This window comes from Macaca mulatta, chromosome 9 (assembly GCF_049350105.2).
Source record: "Macaca mulatta isolate MMU2019108-1 chromosome 9, T2T-MMU8v2.0, whole genome shotgun sequence".
NCBI lineage: Eukaryota > Metazoa > Chordata > Mammalia > Primates > Cercopithecidae > Macaca > Macaca mulatta.
Genome location: NC_133414.1, coordinates 75,228,984 through 75,250,673, shown reverse-complemented (window position 1 = coordinate 75,250,673; position 21,690 = coordinate 75,228,984). Strand labels below are relative to the sequence as shown.

The 21,690-nt window shown below is 35.1% G+C and overlaps 1 protein-coding gene across 6 annotated transcripts in view; it reads left to right on the top strand.

The window, feature by feature from the left end:
- ADK (adenosine kinase) overlaps window positions 1-21,690 on the top strand; it is a 564,565-nt gene that overhangs the window by 222,732 nt on the left and 320,143 nt on the right. For all 6 annotated transcript variants that reach the window (XM_028853392.2, XM_028853391.2, XM_077945182.1 and 3 more), the window contains 1 exon segment: window positions 20,748-20,920. In XM_028853392.2, coding sequence (XP_028709225.1) covers window positions 20,748-20,920 — 173 coding nt within the window.

Below are 21,690 nucleotides of genomic sequence, written 5' to 3'. Positions count from 1 at the left end.
AGAAGCCAGTCATAAAAGCACACATGTTTTATGATTCCGTGTCTGAGAAGTGGCCTGAACATGCATATTTTTAGAGACAGAAAATAAATTAGTGTTTGCCTAGGACTTGTGAGGATGAGATTTTTGCAAGTGGTGACTCAAGAGTGAACTGGTTTTTTTGGGGGGTGTTGAGAAATGTTCTAAAATTGATGTGGTGATGCCTGTACAACTCGAAATATACTAAACACCATTGAACTGTACACTTCAAAGGGATGAATTGTGTAGTATGTGAATTATGTCTTAAGAAGCTGATAAATAAAGAATATATATTTATTGGGCTGTTTTACCCTTCAAATGGATTTTACCCATATGTGATATTTTTTACCATGATACATTGATCATTTGCAGAGTTTTTGTTCCTTAAATTATGCATATCCTACAAATGTAAAATGTCTCATTTGTCAATATCACTATTAAACAAGAAAATAGTCTGTAAGCATTGGGAACCTCGCTGGTGGATATGAGTTTTACATGATCATAATTTTCAGAGACCCAGGGAGAATTATCTCCCATTTTTTGGTTAGTTTTCCGTACACTGTTGCCTAATTGTCTTTCTGAAATACAGATTTATCATGTAACTCTCTGATCCCAGCCTGCTTGTCATTGTCATGCACAGTTAGTCCTTCATAAAATATGCTATTATGGGCCCCATCTTTTACTAAATTCAGAGAAAGCCTGCCCATGTCTCTGTATTTTTGTGCGTATGAGTTTATTTATAATTCACTTTAGTTTATTTTTCTTGTTTTCAGCCTGGTAAAATCTTCAAACTTCAAGAACCAGCGTATCTGTCATTTACTCTTTGACCTTTTCATTATGCCCCATATTCTTTGGTGCTTTCCAAGTATTTTGTTCGTACCTTTGTTATAACACTGCTTGTATTTTGTTTTCATGCTTACTCCTCCACTAGAGCTATGAACTTCTGATGACTTTATTTGTGCTTGTATTGCCTCACAGAGTACTTTTAGATATAATAAGAGTCTCTTGGATTAACAAGTGCCTAATTTTATTGTGGGTGCTCAGTAATACTTTTATTTTGATGATGTTATAATTGAGGTATGAATCAGACTCCCCTTACACTTTCTGCATATAAATCTTTTTTGTGAAAGAACTCTATTCATTTTAATTATCCTATGAAAACTTAATTACCAATATTGTTTGTAGATGTCTGTTGCCAGATTTTTTAAAAAAAGATGCATTACCATCCCCATAAATGATATTGCCTTTTGCTTTTTTTCATATAAAAATGACAACTTTGCCTGTCAAATTATAAAAAATGGTTTCTCATTATTTTCATTTGCCGTTCTTCTAGAGAATATATATGTTTCTTGTTTGTTAGTGTTTATATCATTGCTCTTTTAAAAAAATTGTAGTTATGCAAGAATGGATGTAGGCAGGCTAAAATATGGACTCTCCAGAAATGTGGATATGCCTGGGAAATTGTCATTTGATTCACCTGTCTTCACAATGAGCATTTTGGACCATGATACAGTTGTTAGTACCTATTTACACTTGGCCGATAGGCAGGCTCAAAGCTGTAGTATCTTATTAGAGTCAGACAAGGGAGGCCGGAATGGCAAGAGCCATTTTTTTTTTTTAACTGCTGGTGCTACCTCAGCAGCACCAGGAGAGTGGCAAAGGGGGCTTCTTCAAAGATTTTATGGTATCTTTACTTTATGTCAAAGTCTAAGCTATCAGTATTTTTCTTTGTAGTATTCAGTGTATGTGCCATAGTTAGGAAATCTTTCTCTGTCTGTTATTAAAATAAGTGGTTGAATTTTCTAATACCTTTATGAGCTCTGTTTTGTTTTGGTTTGTTTTTTCATTTGTATGGGGTTTTTGTTGCTGCTGCTGTTGTTGTTTTTACACTTTTGGTTAAAGATTTTTTGGTTAAAGTGTGACAGGAGAAACTTTTCTTTTTTTCCCTGAAAATGGTTCTATCTTTATGCCAGCTTAATGTACTAATTCCCTCATTTCCATCTAAAAAAAAAAAATCACCTTTATTTTAATACTATATTGCCATAGGTACTTGGTCTATGTTTGAACTCTGTATTTTTCTGTTGAGCTCTGTATTAGTACCAAATTGTTTCAAAAGCAATTAACAAATAATACATTTTAATACCTCGTAGTAAACTGCTCCCTTAATCCCATCATTATTACTCATCTATTTCAGAAGGTAGGTACTTTCTTATTATTCTTCCACGTGAATTTAAAAATCATATTGATATTTTCAAAATATCACACTGGACTTTGTAGGTTCTTTGGGAAGAAACAACATTTTTAGGGTAAATTTTTGTTTTTTTATCATATATCAAGATTTTCATTTTAATTTTTTATTTCATAGCTTTTTATTATCAAAAATTTCAAACATACACAGAGAAAGAATAATAGGTATAATGAACTCCATGTTCCTGTTATCCAGCTATCTAGCTTCAGTAATTATTTACAGTTGCCAAACTTGATTTAAGTACCTCTCCTATAAAACAAGTCCCAGATGTCTTATTTCATCCTCAAATTCTCCAGATTGCCTGAGAATTGTCTCAAAAAACCCACCATCATATTATTCACAGTGGTAATTTCTTAATGTTATTAATATCCAATTTAGATTCGCATTTCATAATTGTTTCAAAAATAGCCTTTTACAGTAAGTTTATTTGAATCAACATCTAAAGAAGAATTCAAACACTGTATTTGTACCTTGTGTCTTTTATTATTACTGCTTTTCTCTCTCTCTTGTCTTTCTGTCTGTCTCTCTTTCTTTCTTTCTTTCTTTCTTTCTTTCTTTCTTTCTTTCTTTCTTTCTTTTTTTCTTTACTGTCATTTGCCTTTTTTAAAAAGAGAAATTGGGTTATTTTTCCAGGAGAATATCTCACTTTCTGAATTTGGTTAGTTGCTTCATATTTAGTATTTGCTGAGAGTTAGAGCTAGAGATTTGGTTAAACTCAGGTTTCATTTCTTTAGGCAAGAATCTTCTTAAAATGATGCTCCATCATTTCCATTTTATCTCATCTGTGAGCCATCACATCTGGTTGTTCCGCTTTTAATGATGCTGAGATTAATCACTATGTTCAGGTGTAGGTTTTTTGTTTGTTTGGTTTTCTTTCTGCTATTGTATATAGAACATTTTCCTTACTGTTTTTCTAATACGTTATTGTTGGTATCTGAGAAGATTTTTAAAGCATATGTTTTAGTAACTGGACATCTGACCAAACTCTCCTTACTGCGTCAACTTAAAAATCATGAGATCTGTAAATCTGGAAAAGAGAACTTTATTTCTGAGAAGGGTTACAACCTGTAGGCTGGGAAGCGCAGCCTCTGGATTAGATCAAAAGTAGGCATTTCAAAGAGGATGGGTGAGAGAGGAGTTTTATACTAACTGGGTTAGCTGCATACATGTTTAACAGGTTATAGGAGGAGCTATGAATATTCATGAAAGGGGTCACATGTATGCATGATGAGCAAACATAACATGTTACGTGTGTCCCATGTTCGCTTTGGAATGGAGACTTAACATTAAAAATGCAGTAAAATCAGACTCTATACATCAAAGGTGAGACTTAGGACTCAAAGGTACTTGGTGCACATTCTCTGTAAACTGACCAGTCCATGGTCAATTGTCACTTATCAGGAAGGATTGCTTTGTAAGTTGGTCAGCAGTCATGTCGAAACCATGAAAAGGGAGGGAAATCTGGCCACAACATCAGGCAGTTGGTCAGTGGAAGAATTTTCCATTCTTTCTTTTCCAGGGCTGGTTTTTGTTTAACTCGTAGGAAAAAAAAGTCTAATGACAGGTAGTGAGGAAGAGGAAGACGTGACGAACCTCCTATCTCATCAAGGCCAGGAAACTTCATTTTTAAAGTTTTTCTGGGACCTCCTTAGCCCATAGACGTCTATTCAGTAGGTTGGGGCACTTAGGAGTTTACTTTATCTCACAACTGTTTCTAATAATTTTTTTACTGATCCTCTTCAGTGACTAGTATAGAATAGTCACACTTGAGCTTTGGGGTTGAAGTGTCTCAAATCAAACCCCAGGATGGTTATTTAGTCTTTCTGTGCCTCAGTTTTTGTTTTTGTTTTTTTTCAATCTATGAAATGGAGATCATGTATCTACCTCATAGGTTTATAATGAAGATTGAATCACTTCCCATAATAATCAGAAACTACATATTTGGGCTGGGAGCAGTGGCTCACACCTGTAATCCCAGCACTATGAGAGACTGAGGTGGGAGGATCCCTTGAGCCCAGGAGTTTGAGGTTACAGTGAGCTATGACCATGCCAATGCACTCGAGTGAGATTCTGCTTCAAAAAAAGAAAGCAGATGTTTATTTTTTAATTTTTCCATATCTTTTGCAGATTGTGATATTGTGCTTTACCTTTTTTCATATTTTAGGCCTTTATTTAATTTTAGGATGTAATTATATAGGCCATAACAGTTTAAAAATAGCAGTGATAATATGTATCCTACAATAACACAAATAGCTAATATTTATTTTAGTATAATTTTCTTCTTGTATAATTATGTTGTTTTAGTGGTATGTTTTGAATATCACCAGCATAAATTTTTGGTATCTATTGAAATAATACTATAATTTCTTTCCATTGATCTTTTAAGATACAGTTTATCCAATACTTATGATGCCAGATTCCGGGATGCATTAGAAGAGTGTTTGTGACATAGGGAATGTTGGAACAGAAGGAACACTTTACAATGTTAAATAGTTTTATTGAGAAGGTGAGATTTGGGTAAAGACTTTCAAGATGAGTGAGGATCCATATGGCTTTCTGGGGGAAATCCAGTTCAGTAAAGGGGTTGGCATTTGCTAAAGGAGAGCATGTTTGGTGTGTTTCAAAATCCAGTAGGGACTGGGTGCGGTGGTGTGCTTCTGTAGTCCTAGCTGCTTAGGAGGCTAAGATGCAAGGATTGCTTGAGCCCAGGAGTTCAAATGTAGCCTGGACAACATAGCAAGATCCCATCTCTAAAATAAAATAAAAATTTTAAAAATTGTTTAAAATCCTGTAGAGAGTTCACAGTGGTTGGAGCAGAGTAATGGAGAATAGTAGACAATGAAGTTAGGCAATAAAAGGTAAAGGGAAGTGGCTTGAACTTGTAGGGCCTCATAGACTATTATAAAGATTTTTGCTTTTTAGTGAGTGCTGTTGGAAGCATTGTAGGGTTTTGAACAAAGGAATGACATACTCCGGCTTGCATTTAAAAAGGACAGCTCTATGTGCATGGAGTCAAGGATGGAAGCAGAGAGGTTAGGAAATCATTGCAAAAGTCTAGGCAAGCAGTTATGGTAACTTGGATGGGTGGTAGCAGTGGAGTTAATGAAAAGTGGTTGAAATCTGGAAATAGTTTGAGGACAGGCTTTTCAAATGGACTGGATGTGGTATGTGAATAACACTATTCTAACTGGTCTTGTTGCCTCTCCAATCCAGTTATACACAGTAGCAAAAGTGATCTTACTTTATGTTTGATAATTTCACCTTCTTGATTAAAATCCTTCAGTGGTATACTGAATAAAATTCATCCTTCTTAATATAACCAACAAGGCCCGCACAATCTAGAACCTGCATATTTTGCTAACGATTTTCATCTCCCTGAGCTCTAGCCATACTGGTGTTAAATTGTTTTAATATGCCAAAGTTTTTCCTGCCTCAGATGGTTTGCATTGCTCCTCCCTCTGGAAACTTCCCCTAACCCTAAGGTCACTCTTTACCCAGTCAGCTCGTTTGCATATTTCATGTCTCAGTTTAAATGTCCTTTTGTCTATTTAAAATAGATTTTAGCTGAGTGCCTTTAATCCCAGCTACTTGGGAGGCTGAGGCAGGAGGATCACTTGAGGCCAGGAGATAGAGACCAGCCTTGGCAACATAGCGAGACCTGATCTCTGAAAAATTGAAGAATTAGCTGAGTGTGATGGCTTGCACATGTAGTCCTAGCTACACAGGAGGCTGAGGCAGGGAGGATCACTTGAGCCCAGGAGTTCAAGGTTACAGTGAGCTATGATTGTACCACTGCACTCCATTCTGAGTGACAGAGTGAGATTCCATCTCTAAAAAAATAATTGGTTACTTCTTTGCCCCACTCCCACTCATTATCTTTCTCAAACATTTTTTTCTTCATAGCATTTCTTACAATTATACATTTTATTTCTGCGTAATGTTTTTGTTTGCTTTGCTTTGCATTTTATTTTGTGTGGAATCTCCATGAAAATAAGGACCAGTCTGACTTGTTCAAGTTTGTGGTTAAGTAACAGGATGGTACCTGACCCTTAGAACTATCTTTATAAATATCATTAGATTGGATTGACTGACTCAATTAATGAACAAATGAACAAACAAAATATTTATATTATATGCTGAAGTAGCAGTCCTGGACATTGTACCTAATTTAGATTTTAATTTAACCTTGGTATTTTGATACTCGCTTTCCTTAATCAGTCATTGCATGTTCCTTATTGTAAGGTGGTTGTGTTTCTTTATCACAAAAAGAATAGTTCTTCTGCGGGAGCGGTGGCTCACACCTGTAACCCCAGCACTTTGGGAGGCTGAGACGGGTGGATCACAAGGTCAGGAGATTGAGACCATCCTGGTTAACATGGTGAAACCCTGTCTCTACTAAAAATGCAAAAAATTAGCCAGGCGTGGTGACACGTGCCTGTAGTCCCAGCTACTCGGGAGGCTGAGGCAGGAGAATCGCTTGAACCCAGAAGGCAAAGGTTGCAGTGAGCCGAGATCGCGCGACCGCACTCCAGCCTAGGTGACAGAGTGAGACTCTGTCTCAAAAAAAAAAAAAAAAATTCTTCATTTAGCTATTAGCTTCTAGGCAAAATCTTAAATTTCAGAAAATAATTATACTCAGATAGTCATACTACCTGTCAGGGATACGTGTCAAAGGAAATATGAAGCAATAGCTTTAAAGTTGTCCCACACCCTCACCCTGTTTTTCTTTTGAAGGTATCATACTAAAGGAAGAAAGGGAAAAAGAGAAATCTATGGTGTGAGTTCAAGTTTACTACTGTAAGTGTTTAAGAAAGGGCTCTGTTACCATGACAACAAATGCATGAATTTCAAGTGGAAAATTTTCAGTGTATGGGACTGATAAAATTGTAACATTCTGATTTTCTCTGGTATAGAATCGTTCTTTGTCAAGTTAAAAAAAATCTGTTAATATATGTTAATATTAAATTTTTAAATGTTTTATGATATTGTTTTCAAATTGTTTATTATAACTTAAAATTATAGCCAAAAGAGTGTACTTTGATAGATCTGTCAAGCAGAAAGTTAAGTATTTGATTTGACATTAAAAATTACTTTTCTAATCTGTACTATATTTTTGCTAAATGGTAAATAAAATGGTAAATAGTTTCATGTAATGGGAGTTCTTGACAATAGAAAACGACCTGCCGCTTTATAGATTCCTTTGCCTTAAATGCTTGCTAACTCCGGTAGAGGAAAGCTGTTAAGCTTTAAGTGCTCTGTCATATTTGCAGGCTTTTATAGTGGAAGAGAACAGCAGTCAGCAATGATGATGGAATACTATGGCAGGTAGACTTAAAACACCATAAAGCACAGACGATTGTGTGTAATGCCTTGAATTGAATCTTTTTTGAATGAAATGATCAGCCATATGTGCCACCCTTATGGACCCTGGAAGAAGAGTAGAAGAAATGTGCCCTAATGCTAACTGTGCATGAAATTGCAGTGTTAGGAGATATTGACCAGATGTTTCAATCTCAACAAATGGCTTGTTATGTGACTGAGTGAAAATATCTTTGCTGCTTTGATCACACACACCTTGAAGGAAGGGGTAATTTAATAGAGGCTGTCATAGTTCATCATCGTCAATAAACTTTGACTTGACCTTTGCCTTATGTTTTTGATGTTGCTGCTGATAAGTGTTGATGGGCAGATGTTTACTGCCTTGAGGGATTTTGCTTTTTATAAAGTGTGTACTAGAAATAGTAAAGGAGAAGGATTTTCTCAATTCTTTTCTTATTCTTTGGTTATTAGTTGGCATGCTTCTCTGTGGATTTTGTAGAATTTCTGGGCAGATGCATTTGAGTGACATTCTTTTTTTTTTTTTTTTTTTTTTTTTTTTTGAGACGGAGTCTCGCTCTGCCGCCCAGGCTGGAGTGCAGTGGCCGGATCTCAGCTCACTGCAAGCTCCGCCTCCCGGGTTCACGCCATTCTCCTGCCTCAGCCTCCCCAGTAGCTGGGACTACAGGCGCCCGCCACCTCGCCCGGCTAGTTTTTTGTATTTTTTAGTAGAGACGGGGTTTCACCGTGTCAGCCAGGATGGTCTCAATCTCCTGACCTCGTGATCCGCCCGCCTCGGCCTCCCAAAGTGCTGGGATTACAGGCTTGAGCCACCGCGCCCGGCCATGACATTCTTATGTCTAAAGATCACTTATGTCTAAAGATTCTTATGTCTAAAGATCACTGTTTCTCTAAAGGTTTCTTCGTTTCCTCACCTTTCTTTTTCTTTTTCTTTTTTTTCTCTCTCTCTCTCTCTTTTTTTTTTTTTTTTTTTTTTTGAGACACAGTCTCACTCTGTCACCCAGGCTGGAGTGCAAGTGATGCAATCTCAGCTCATTGCAACCTCTACCTCCTAGGCTCAAGCAATCCTCTCACCTCAGCCTCCTGAGTAGCTGGAACTACAGGTACACACCACCATGCCTGGCTAATGTTTTATTTTTTCTAGAGATGTGGTTTTACCACGTTGCCCAGGCTGGTCTTGAACTTGTGAGCTCAAGCCATCTGCCTGCCTCAGCCTCCCAAAATGCTGGGATTGCAGGTGTGAGCCACCGCACCTGGCCCTTTCTCACCGTTCTGTCCTGGTTTTAAGTTACCACAATAAACTTCCTTGGTGATTTTTCTTTCTTATTTTATGTACAGCCTATTCTTTTGTTTTGATGAAAGTCACATTGAATAAAAATTTGACACCTATTGTAACACCATACCAGGTGCTGTGTTATTTTTTTTATCCCTAGTTTTGGAGACCTTTGGAATAAGTCCATGCTATTTTGTAACCCATTTCTGTTAATCTTAAGAAATTGAGTGAAAGTTTCAGTAATATAATTTTTTTAAAATTATAAGATAATAGGATTTTAAAATTTTGGTAAATAGCTTTGGATTAAATGAGTTTCTTGTTTAATTTGATGCAGTTCTATAATCTTTTTGCTCTTTTTCTTGAAAAGAAAAAGGCTCCCTCACTGGCTATATCTGGGTTCTGCCTACACTCTTCCCTCACCTCCCCTTGGTGTAGTGGCCTAGACCCTGTTAGTCATCTAATGAAATCTGTGAATCCTCTCTTGAAAAACACATCAAAGTTTCCTTAAAATTTCAGGATGTTCATTGGATTCCCCCCCGCCCACCCCGCCGCATATACCCTGCAATGATAGGGGCCCTTGGACTTCAAGCAGACTAACAAAGCTTAGAAAATAAGATTCATACTCCTTAGTGTTCTAGATATCTAACAGTTTGACATAGAAGTAACAATAACAGTGTTAGTGATACTGCTACAATAATTACAACAGTAATAATAATAAATAAAATTTACTCTCTGCCAACCTTATGCCAGATTCTATGCTGAACCTTTAACCTTTATTACTGGTTATATTGTTAATGATACCTCCAGATAGAGTATATTCAGCATACTTTTCTTCTGTACTTTAGGAAATACTGTATCTTTAGAATACAGATTTGAGTAAGAGATTATATGCATTTTGGTTCTAAGACGTTTTGGAATACTGAACTTTTAGTTTTCTAATTCCAATAGTCAGTCTCTCTCTCTCTCTTTCTTTCTTTCTCTCTTTCTCAGCCTCTCTGCCATTATTCTTCCTCTGAAAATTAGCTATCCCTCATAAGCCTCATATATCCCCTAATTCCTATTTGTAGTTGTGAGGGAGGAAAAATATTTTCCTTCTAAGTTCTCTGCTGTAAGACCCTTGTAACAAAAGACAAATTAACAAAAATTAAATACACTAATTTATATTCTAAGTTTTATGTAACATGGAGGGAAATGAAGACTTGAAGAAACAGTTAAACCTGGGCATTTTTATATTAGGTTTTATGAAGAGTGGAAGGGAAAGGCAATAGGAGAGAAAGGGATATGAAATAAGAGTAGTAAACCGAGGGGACCTTAGCAAGACCTGTTTGCTTAGATTCATCTCATGTCCTTCCATCTTCTGAGATAAGGATGTTCTTTTTTTCTGCATATAGTAAACATCCTCTCACATGCATGGTCTTATGATTTGCTTCAGAGGAAATCAGAAAGTCCTTCCTGCACCTGCTGTTCTCAAATTCCTTCAGCTTAAAATTTTCAGTATATCAAGTGCCATATTTTGGGGTAGTGTGTCCAGATCTCCGTTGTAGTTAAGTGTCAGCTTGGATAAAGTTTCTCATATTTATCTTAGGAAGTCTTCTTTGGCCACTCTGCAAAGACTGAGTTAGGTGCTACTTGCATGTGCTGCAGTAATTCCTATTATATATATAATCTCTTGTAATAAATAGTAACATATCTTGTATGTAAGCTTTATGTACCCTTAAATTGTAAGTTTTAAGAAGATAGAATCCTGGCTTTCCTGTTCACTTATTTGACAATTATTTAATTGCATAGAATGTAGCAGACACTCTTCTAGATTTGGAAACACACCCTACAACTCTTTTAAAGAAGCCAAGAAAACAGTCTTGAACAGCAAATTACCTTTAAGTGGAATTAATTCTATGATAGGAATGATACAGTTTGTTGAGGCAACATAAAACACAGGCATATAGACTGGGCACAGTTGTTCACACCTGTAATCCCAGCACTTTGGGAGGCCAAGGCGAATGGATCACTTGAGGTCAGGAGTTCGAGACCAGCCTGGCCAACGTGGTGGAACCCCATCTCTATTAAAAATGCAAATATTCTGGGCATGATGGCGTGTGCCTGTAATCCCAGCTACTCGGGAGGCTGGGGTAGGAGAATTGCTTGAACCTGGAAGGCAGAGGTTTGCGGTGAGTCGAGATCGCACCACTGCTCTCCAGCCTGGGTGACAGAGCAAGACTCTGTCTCAAAAAAATAAAAAATAAATGACAATGGGCATACAGAACAGAGTTTAGGACAACCTTGTCTAAGTAAGTGAAACCTGAAACCTAAGTAGGAAGCTAGAAAGAACAAACAGAAACAGAAGGAAGTATTCAGTGTACTGGAACATTGCATTCAAGAGTGTTAATGCTTAGGATGAACTTGGAGAGGAAGTTAATGGTTCAATCATAAAGTTGTTTATGTTGAACCTTGCTTAAGATACTTAGGTAACGATTGAAGGACATCTTACGAAGAGCACTCAAAATGCAGTGGATTGGAGAAAAAGAGAACTAAAAGCAGGGAGATGATTTAAGAAGCTTTTGCAAATGGTTGCATGGTTGGGAGGATGAAGTGACAGAATGGGAAATGATATCCATTGGGTAGAGGTTTCTTTTTGAGATAATGAAAATGTTCTGGAGTTAGTGCTGATGGTTGCACAGCTATGTGAATAAACAGGAAACAACTGAATTGTACATTTTAAAGTGGCAAATTGTATGGTTATATGAATATATCTCAATAAATTTTTTTAAAATAGACTTTTATAGTAGTCTAATTGAGAGCAGATGGTGGCCTGTACTAAAGTGGTGTTAATAGAGGCAGGAGTAAAAATGTGTCAATAGGCAAAATAGGGTTGAGTAGGTATTTGGATATTCAGATCAGTCATATGAAGACAAGTATAAGCTAAAAATGAGGGGGTCTCAGCATATAGATGATAATTGAAACCATGAGAGTAGATTAGATCATATCCAGAGAAAGTATATAGGGTAAGAATTGTAGGTAACCTGGGAATCCAGGCCTGAGAAATGCTAAGGGATGGGAAGAAGGAAAGAAGCCTACAAAAGAGATAGAGAAGACTTCTTTATCCATTATTAATTACAATAATGTCCAACAAATAATAGGTGAGCAACAAATATTGGTGGAATGAATTGAATGAATATACACTAAAAATTCTTCATTTTATCATAGTATCAGGGCACTGTTGTCATCGTCATCTGTATTCTGCAATAGGCAGTGCCTTGAACACTTTGCTTACATTATCCTATTCAGTCCTCACAATAATTCCACAAGAAACATAATCTCTGAAAGAGTAGCTTGTTTACCAGCACATGGCTGGATGAACTTATATATCTGAGTCTAACGTTTATTTTTTTCTGCTAGGCCTAATATTCCCCAAATCTGTTCTGAGAATGTTAACAGATATTTACTAACAAAAATAACAATAGAACTATTTAGGGGAAAGAACAGGATTATTAGAAATTGATTTTTATTCATAGGATACTTGCCAGCAGGGGCAATGGAGCAGTTTTTTAAGGAAAGAAGCATAACATACTAGTTATTCAGTGAGAATGAATTATTAATATTTATGAAAATCTTGTGTTTTACCCTGTCTCACTTGGTGGTATTGTAATCATCTGAGAATTTATCCTGTAAGTTATGTGATATTTGATATTTTCCTAATCAATCTATTTCAGTTTTGATTTCCTCATCATCCTTTGCAGTCTGCTTGTTGCTATTTCTCAGTTTTGACGTTTAATTTCTTTTAGTTGTGCTTTACAGTTTTTCTGAGATGCCTCATGGAGTTTTCTGTATAAAATTTCATGTCTTTGTCTTTTCTTGCAACTCTTTTAGTATCTAGGTGTCCTTCTTCATCATTCTATTATGAATTGAATTAAAGCATATGGCATTATCTCAGAAGTGACTGCCTCTTGGGCATCATTGTCAGTTATATTGTCCTAAATATTGCATTTAGGTAATAAAAGGGAAATCTGCCCTGAAGGTAAAGTTAATATTAATAGAAATCTTTCCATATGTTGTTAAAGACTCTTGTTATGAAGTTTAATATATCATTTATTTAGGCCTTATTTAAATTCAATTGTAAATTTTTTCCTTCTGGTTCCTTACCTTAATGAACCATCATCTCTTCTCATCGTACTCTTTGCTCGAAAACCTTCATGTGTTGCTTTCTACCCTCAGAATGTTGCCTAAATTTCTTGAAGTGGTATTTAATGATCTGACCTACATCTACCTTTCCCAATTGTCTCTTCTCTCCCATATAGTTGCTCTGTCACTATACTCCTAATAGTCTTTTATTTCTATTTTTCATTGTTTTTGTTAATACTATATTCTTGTTTCCCAATCTGTGCACTAAGTCCCCTTAGGGTGCTGTAGCAAACACACAGAGAGTCTTCAGGGTATTTCAGAATTTCAAGGTAAACACAGTGACATCTATCAGACACAGCATGAACCACTAGCTCTAGATATTTCAGTTTTTGTTTTGTTTTGTTTGAGATAGAGTCTCGCTGTGTCACCCAGGCTGGAGTGCAGTGGCATGATCCTGGCTCACTGCAACCTCCGCCTCCCGAGTTCAAGCAATTCTCCTGCTTCAGCCTCCTGAGTAGCTGGGATTACAGGTGCATGCCACCATGCCCAGGTAATTATCGTATTTTTAGTAGAGATGGGGTTTCACCATGTTGGTCAGGCTGGTCTTGAACTCCTGACCTCATGATCCACCCACCTTGGCCTTCCAAAGTGCTGGGATTACAGGTGTGAGCCACTGCACCCAGCTTGGTATTTCAGTTTTAACATTAGATTACTACATTCCTTTTGGTGGCATTATACTCTGCAAAACTGGATCTTTGACGATTTCTGTGATAAAAAACAAATACTGCCCCCAAATCAGTGTGAAACAAATGAGGGTGATGGTTACCAGTCTGATTCCAAGGTTTGAGAATTTTGCAGTGCCTAACAGGTACAAAATTGTTAGGAAATAAACACTTTTGGCTGAAACTAATTATTTAATAAGTGGATTTTCTGTCATCCTAGGGGCACCATGATAAAATTTCTAACATAGGAAAGGAGGCATGTACTGTATGCTGTACAACTCTTTTTTCTTTCTAGTTTGTAACCATTTTGGAAGATCATACTTGTCCTTCAAAGACCAGTTGATGCTGCTACCTGTCTTTGGAGGCCTTTCCTCATCCCCTCCCCTCCACTGCAATTAATCTCTCTCATGGTATTTTCTAGTAATATGCTTTTTTACTATTGCTGTTTAAGTTAAACTAATTGAAGTATTTATTTGAAGTTACCAATAATGGCTGTGGTTTTCCTATTCCTCCAGTTAGGTATAATTATTAAAGTATAATGAGAGCCCTTTCCGTCTTTGTATAAAAGTGATGCAAATATAATAATAGAAACCCCATACTCTACTACAATGCATGGGTTATTACTCAATTTCTTTTTATTTATTTTTTATTTATTTAGTTTTCTTTCTTTCTTTTTTTTTATTTTTATTTTTTGAAGGGAGTTTCACTCTTATTGCCCAGGCTGAAGTGCAATGGCGCAATCTCGGCTCACCGCAACCTCTGCCTCCCAGGTTCGAGTGATTCTTCTTACCTCAGCTTTCTGAGTAGCTGGGATTACAGGCATGCGCCACCACGCTTGGCTAATTTTTTGTATTTTTAGAGACGGAGTTTCTCCATTTTGATCAGGCTGGTCTTGAACTCCTGACCTCAGGTGATCTGCCTGCCTCGGCCTCCCAAAGTGTTGGGATTACAGGCGTGAGCCACTGCTACCTGCCTTGTTTGTAAATTTCTAATTCTTACTACATCCTTAAAAGATCATAGGTGATGTTACCCACATTTTATATTTGAAGAAATTGACTTTTAGCAGTGTTAGTTTTTCTCACACCCACATACCTCCTAGTCTTTAGCTATTCTAGTTCCTTTGACTTTAATATTGATTATAGAATCAACTTTTTGATATCCTCAAAAATCCATTGAGAGTTTGGTTGGGATTTCATTGAACTTATGAATCAATTTGGGGAGAATTAATGTCTTAAGAATATTGAGTTTTCAAACCTATGTATGTAATATAGCTCTTTGTTTATATAAATTGTTTTTTTTTCCTCAGCAATCTTTCGTAGTATTCCGCGTATATGTCTTGCACATATTTGGTTAGATGTGTTTCTACGTATTTCAATTTTGGTGGTATTATAAATATTGTTTTCTTAATTTTAATTTTCAACTCTTCTTTGAAAATTTATAGAACTACATTAGATTTTTGTATATTCATTTTAAGGTCTGAGACCTTGATTAACTTACTTTTAATTCTAGAGCATTCATGTGGATTCCTTATGATTTTACATATATTCCTTAAACATACACAGGTTGGTATCCAGCCATAGCCTCAAGGGTTACTCTGTAGATTTCAACTCATTCTTCTCTGAAAATCTTTTTTACAATTTCTAGTCTTCTGGCTCTCCTTGAATACTTATCTCTGTCCCCTCATTTTAGTGAGAATGCCAGGCTCTGTTTGCCTTCTTTCTCCCTCTCCATGGTGTGGAACTTACCTCCTGGCAGAGAGCCTGCATGATGTCAGGGCACACCTTGTTTCTTTCCTATCAGAGATCATAGTCCTACCATGCCTGTTATTCAATGTCTGAAAATTCTGTAGGTGTTTCCTTTTGGTTTTCTAGTTTAGAGTGCAATAGTAATTCTAGACCCTGCTAATCACTTATGGCCAGAGCAGAAGTTAAAGTTTTTAAGGTGTACTGTACATTTATGAACCAAGGGAAGGTGGGCAGTTTATTTTAGCTAAAAGAAGGAACATAATCAAAGGTTATAAACAAGGTTGAATCTCCATCCTGGAGAATCAAAATCTAGTAGTTGTGACTTTGTATTAGGAATATCATCATTTTTATCTTTTTATTCCCTGGCAGACATGCATTAAATGTGTGTTGATTGAGTATCAAAATGGTAAGAAATAGATTAGTTACATGTTGGTGAAACATTGTGTTTTAGATGTTTACAGATGTACTAAAATTTTAACAGAAATCTTTGCAAATTACTTATTAAATTTTCCTAAAGTGATTTTTAAAAATCTATTTCATTCTCAGTTATAACATCTTTACTCAGATTATTAAATGCTTTGAAGCAGTTAACATGGCTTCTTTTTTTTTTAAATGGCTGTTAAAAACCTGTGTTTTTAGGCTGGTTAAACTCTGGTTTTAGAATGACTTTTGAGTGGAAATCAGTGATCAAAAGCAAAGTTCTCACATTTTGTCAATATCTGAATACCAGAAATAGAATGTCAGGCAGTTTCCCATGTTGAAATATTCGATACTAAAAGGATAGCAAAGCTGCTGAATATTTCTACTATTTATGAATTTTTGCCTCGCAGGTTCAAATAATATTTATTTGTAATGGAAATATTTCAATTCATTTAAATCCTGATTATGGAGTAGTTAGTAAATCAGGTTTAAGCCTGACCATGAGTTGCAGCACGCCAACATGGCACAGGTATACATATGTAACAAACCTGCACGTTATCCACATGTACCCTAGAACTTAAAGTATAATATAAATAAATAAATAAATAAAAAAGATATAGCCCTTATTTCAGACTGTAGTTTGAACATGTAGACTCTCTGATTATAACTAGGCTAAATTATATAATAATGACTTTCTTTTCACTGAACAAAGTTTGCTATTATTTTGATGACAAATTATTTAAGTAATCGTAGTAAAAGTTGCTATTGGCTCTGGTTTTATTTATTTTGCTATATATTATAGACATGATTGATCATTTAATCATACCTTATAGATAAATAAAAGTAAATTATAGAATAACACAGAAATTTTCTAAATTTATACTTTCTTCACTAAGTTTAATAACACCTAGAAATTCTCTGTTAAATTTATACTTTCATTAATTGTAGAATAAAGTATTTTAAGTTAGGCATTTATACTGAGACATTTTATAATATTAACTACTTCATGTTATTTACTCATTTTGATAAATGGAGTGATAATATCCAAAATGGAATAAATTAAGTTTAAATTATTGTTATTCCTTAAAGGAATGATTTAGCTATAGTATGTTTGTCCCACCTTTTAATTTTGAACATTTTCTAACTTACAGAATAGTAAAATGAACTTTTCTGTACCCTTCACATTGATCCACCAATTGTTAACATTTCAATACATTTGTGTTCTCTCTTTAAATAAATATATGTGTGTGTATTTTCCTCAGAATCATTTTGAAGTATTTATTCCTTATTCAAAAAATTAAGCATTGGTACTGTTTTCTGATGTATGATCAAGATTCCAGATGTAGCAGTTATTCTGATAGTGTCCTTGATAGCTGTTTAATTTTATTCTCAGTCAAGGATCCAATAAGAATCACACATTACATGTATTAGTACTATTTCTTTAATATACTTTCCTCTCATCTTTTTGGTCAAGGCATTTTCTTCTTTTAAGAGTCCAACCCAGTTGATTGTAATATGTGCCACCTTGTGGACTTATTCTCATTATTTTAGGCAATAATAGTACGTAAGTGACACTGTGTATATCCCATTGCATCACATCATAAGGTTTATGGGTTTATTGATAATGCTAATTGATAATGGTTAAGATAGCATCCCTCAGGTTTCTTGCATAGAACCTTCTTCCCTTTCCCCATTTCATATTTGTATTTTCCTTATCCTGTTCAGCAAACCTAGTTCCCAACAGCATCAACTTTATATTCATTTGCTCTATCCTACAGTACACACAAAATAGTTTAACCAATAACATAACCAATAATAAACCTACTAAATAAAGTTTATTTGTTGTTTTTGTTCCTTATAATATATTCCATCAAGACTGTATTGTCATAAGAGCATACTGAAAAATTATTTACATTATTTTTTCTATGTACTTATGTTACAATTTGATACCTTCTTTGATTTTTCATTCTTGTTATATTCAACTTCATAATTTGTTTTTCTTCTAATGGAATTTGAAATTCAAATTAAATTTTATTATTTGAAAATGCAAAATTTTCATGTTTCAGAAGTCAAATTTGAATGTAATGCTATATTCAGAGAACTCTTCTATTCCTATTCCTCTACTCCTTTCCCAGTCACTCTCATAGAAAATCATTTTTCATTTCTAGTTTATTCTTTCTGTGTTTCTTTTTATAAAATTGGCAAACACAAAATTATATATACATTCTAATGTATGTATATAGTATAGTATCTATACTAAAAGAATATATATGGCTGAGTGAGGTGGCTTTCACCTGTAGTCCCGACTACTCAGAAGACTGAGCTGGTAGGATCTGTTGAATTCAGGAGTTCGAGGCAAGAAAATATATATATACACACACACTCACACACACACACACACACACACACACGTATATACATACACATACATTCTCTTTTATGTAATAAAAACCATAACATTAACTTTACCATCTTAACCATTTTTAAATGTACCAATTAGTATATGTATGTTGTTACATAGTTGACTTCTAGAACTTTTTCATCTTGCAACACTGAAACTCTACCCGCTAAACTCTAATTCTCCGACTTCCCTCCCTCAAGTCCTTGGTAACCAACTTTCTACTTACGTTTCTGTGATTTTGACTACTTCAGCTACTTCCTATGAATGGAATCATACAATATGTGTCTTTTTTGTGACAGATCTTATTTAACTTAGCAAGTCCTTGATGTTCATGTATGTTGTAGCATGTGACGGGATTTCCTTCTTTTGTCTCTTTATCCTTTAATTGTTGATGGACGTGTGGATTGCTTGTACCTCTTGGCATTTATGAATATTGCTGCAGTGAACATGGACATGCAAATATCTCTTTGAGATCCTGCTTTGAATTCTTTTGACTGTATACCCAGAATTGAGGTTGCTTGATTGTTTGTTAATTTAATTTTTAATATTTCTTTTAGGAAGCTCCATACTGTGTTCGTAGTGGCTGCACCATGTTACATTTCCACCAACGCTGCACAAGGGTTCATTCACTTCTCCATATTTTGCCAGCATTTTTTGTTTTCTGTGTTTTCGGTAGTGACCGTCCTGATCAGTATGAAGTGATATCTCATTTTGGTTTTGATTTCCCTGATGATTACTGATGTTGAACATTTTTTATATACAAATTGGCCATTTGTATACCATTTTTGGAGAAATGTCTATTCAAATCCTTTGCCCATTTTAAGATCATGTTATTTGTATTTTTATTGTTCATTTAGAAGTTTGTTATATATTCTGGATATTAACCTTTCATTGGATATATGGTTTGGAAATAAGTTGTCTTTTCACTCTGTTGGTTGTCTCCTTTGCCATGCAGAAGTTAAGCTTGATATAATCACATTTATCTATTTTTGTTTTTGTTGTCTGTGCTTTTGTGTGATATTTATGAAATCATTGCTAAATCCAATGTCCTGAAGCTATCCCCCATATTTGAAAATAATATATATTAAGTTTTATTCTTTTTTAAACAAAGCTTTTATACCTTTGAGACTTGACTTTTTTTTAAAGTTAACAAAATATCCTGGAAATTATATAGATGGAGTGTTCCACAGAGCTTTTCCTTGTTTTCCATTGTTTTGTTGGGGTTTTTGAATGGCTGTGTGGTATTCCGTTACATGGATATACCGTAGTTTAATCGACTGATCTTCTACGGGTGGACTTCTAGTTTGTTTCCAACATTTTGCATTACAAATAACATCTCAATACTTATATATGTGTTGTTTTATATTGTGGATGAGTCTCTAGAATTGGGATTGCTGATCATCAAGCTGTTACTATATCTCATTCCTACAGTTTTATCTTTGTCACTTTTTTCCTCTCCTCATCCTTTTACCTCTCAAATATGCATGTATTTCTTTTCTATTCCAAATATTCAAGAACAGATTTTATAAAACTTTATCTTGATGTCTTTTGACTTTGTATATAGATTATTTGTAGGTTATTTTGCTACCTCTAAGTGTTCAAAACCAAATAGGTGTTAGCTATGGAATCACTAAAGAATATTAGAACCCTCAGGGATTTGAGCTAATTATGAAAGGTCAAATGTTCAAATCTGTGAAATGTATGCTTCTTACAAGAAGTCCATTGTCATTAAAATTTATAATAATTACTTTAATGAAAAAATGAGATATTTGTAATTAGAACTATAACACTATTTCTGAATTTTTAGAAGAATTTTTTAGATACGAGCATGTTTTAGCTTAATTTATGTATGAATTACTACAATAAGTATGACAATCATAGTAACAGCCACAGCTAATATATGTTGTTTACTATGTGCTGGGTACCTGCTCAGCAATGCATGTACATTAATTTACATCATTTCAATTAATCCTCAACGACCTTATGAGATGTATTTGTAATTATATCTCCACTTTAAACATGAGTGAAGTGAGAAATGTTAAGTGATATGCTCTAACATACTCTAACTCATGCAGTTAGTAAGTGGCAGAAGTAAGATTTGAACCCAGACAGTCTGCAATCAAGATGGATTCTGCTCTTTTTATGACAATGCTAGACTTCTTATATTGGGACCCACTATTATTTTCCTATATCAGGCCAGCATTTGTCTTAAGGTCTGTATGATTTTAGCTGCTGAGTCCTTAACCACTCTATGTACTTAATTTCTCTCCCCAATGCAGTATAAGATATTACATGGTTGTTATATCAAGTTTTTTTTTTAATCGTGATAGCACAGAATTGAAATTCCATTCATAACAGCCACAGTTTCTCACAAAGCATTCTTTTCACATCACTATCCGTGGCAGAATGCTGAACTATGTGTACCATTTTTTTGACCCATTAAATTATTTATGTTCCTGTTTTACAGTGGATGATTCAACAGCCACACAAAGCAGCAACATTTTTTGGATGCATTGGGATAGATAAATTTGGGGAAATCCTGAAGAGAAAAGCTGCTGAAGCCCATGTAGATGCTCATTACTATGAGCAGAATGAGCAGCCCACAGGAACTTGTGCTGCATGCATCACTGGTGACAACAGGTCGGTGTAATTCCAAGGGAAGCACTATACTAATTGGCTATTTTAACACTGGTAAAATCTGAATTCCAATGTAAATTTGGAATTTTGACTTTATAATTCCTTTTAATGTTTGATAAATGCTTATTCCTTATATCAGTTTTCCTGTGTTGTTTTTAAATTTACTTTTGTTAAACATGCAGTTGAAATCATGAGGCATGTGGAATAAAAGTTTGAGATTATTTAGTCTAGCCTCTACTTTTTATAATTAGAATCAGAAAAGGCAGATAGCTTGCTCAATGCCTTGTAGCTAATTTGTTGCAAAACTTGAATTAGAAAGAATATTCTTTTCACCATATCCTGAGGTTGGAATATTAGAATGAGAGAGAGAGAGAGAGAGAGAGAGAGAGAGTGTGTGTATGTGTGTGTGTGTGTGTGTGTGTGTGTGTGTGTGTGTATGTATTTTATGTATATAAAATACAACATTCCATTCAGGCTCATATGACTTAGTCATCTGAATGATCATCTAAACCATTTCTGGCAAATAGTAATTCATTCATATTAAATAAACTCAGTCATGGGTAATATACCACTAACGAAGCAACCAAGTATAGTTCTATACACCCTTACTTATTAGAAAAGTATTCTTTATATGAAATTGAAATATCTCTGTCAGGCCCCTCCATGTGTTGGTTGATTGTTCCTTTGTTCCCAAATGGAGATAATCCTTCAATGTATTCATGATTTGCTAACGTTATTACCATATTAGCACAGGCTTTTTTCCCCTTTGCAAG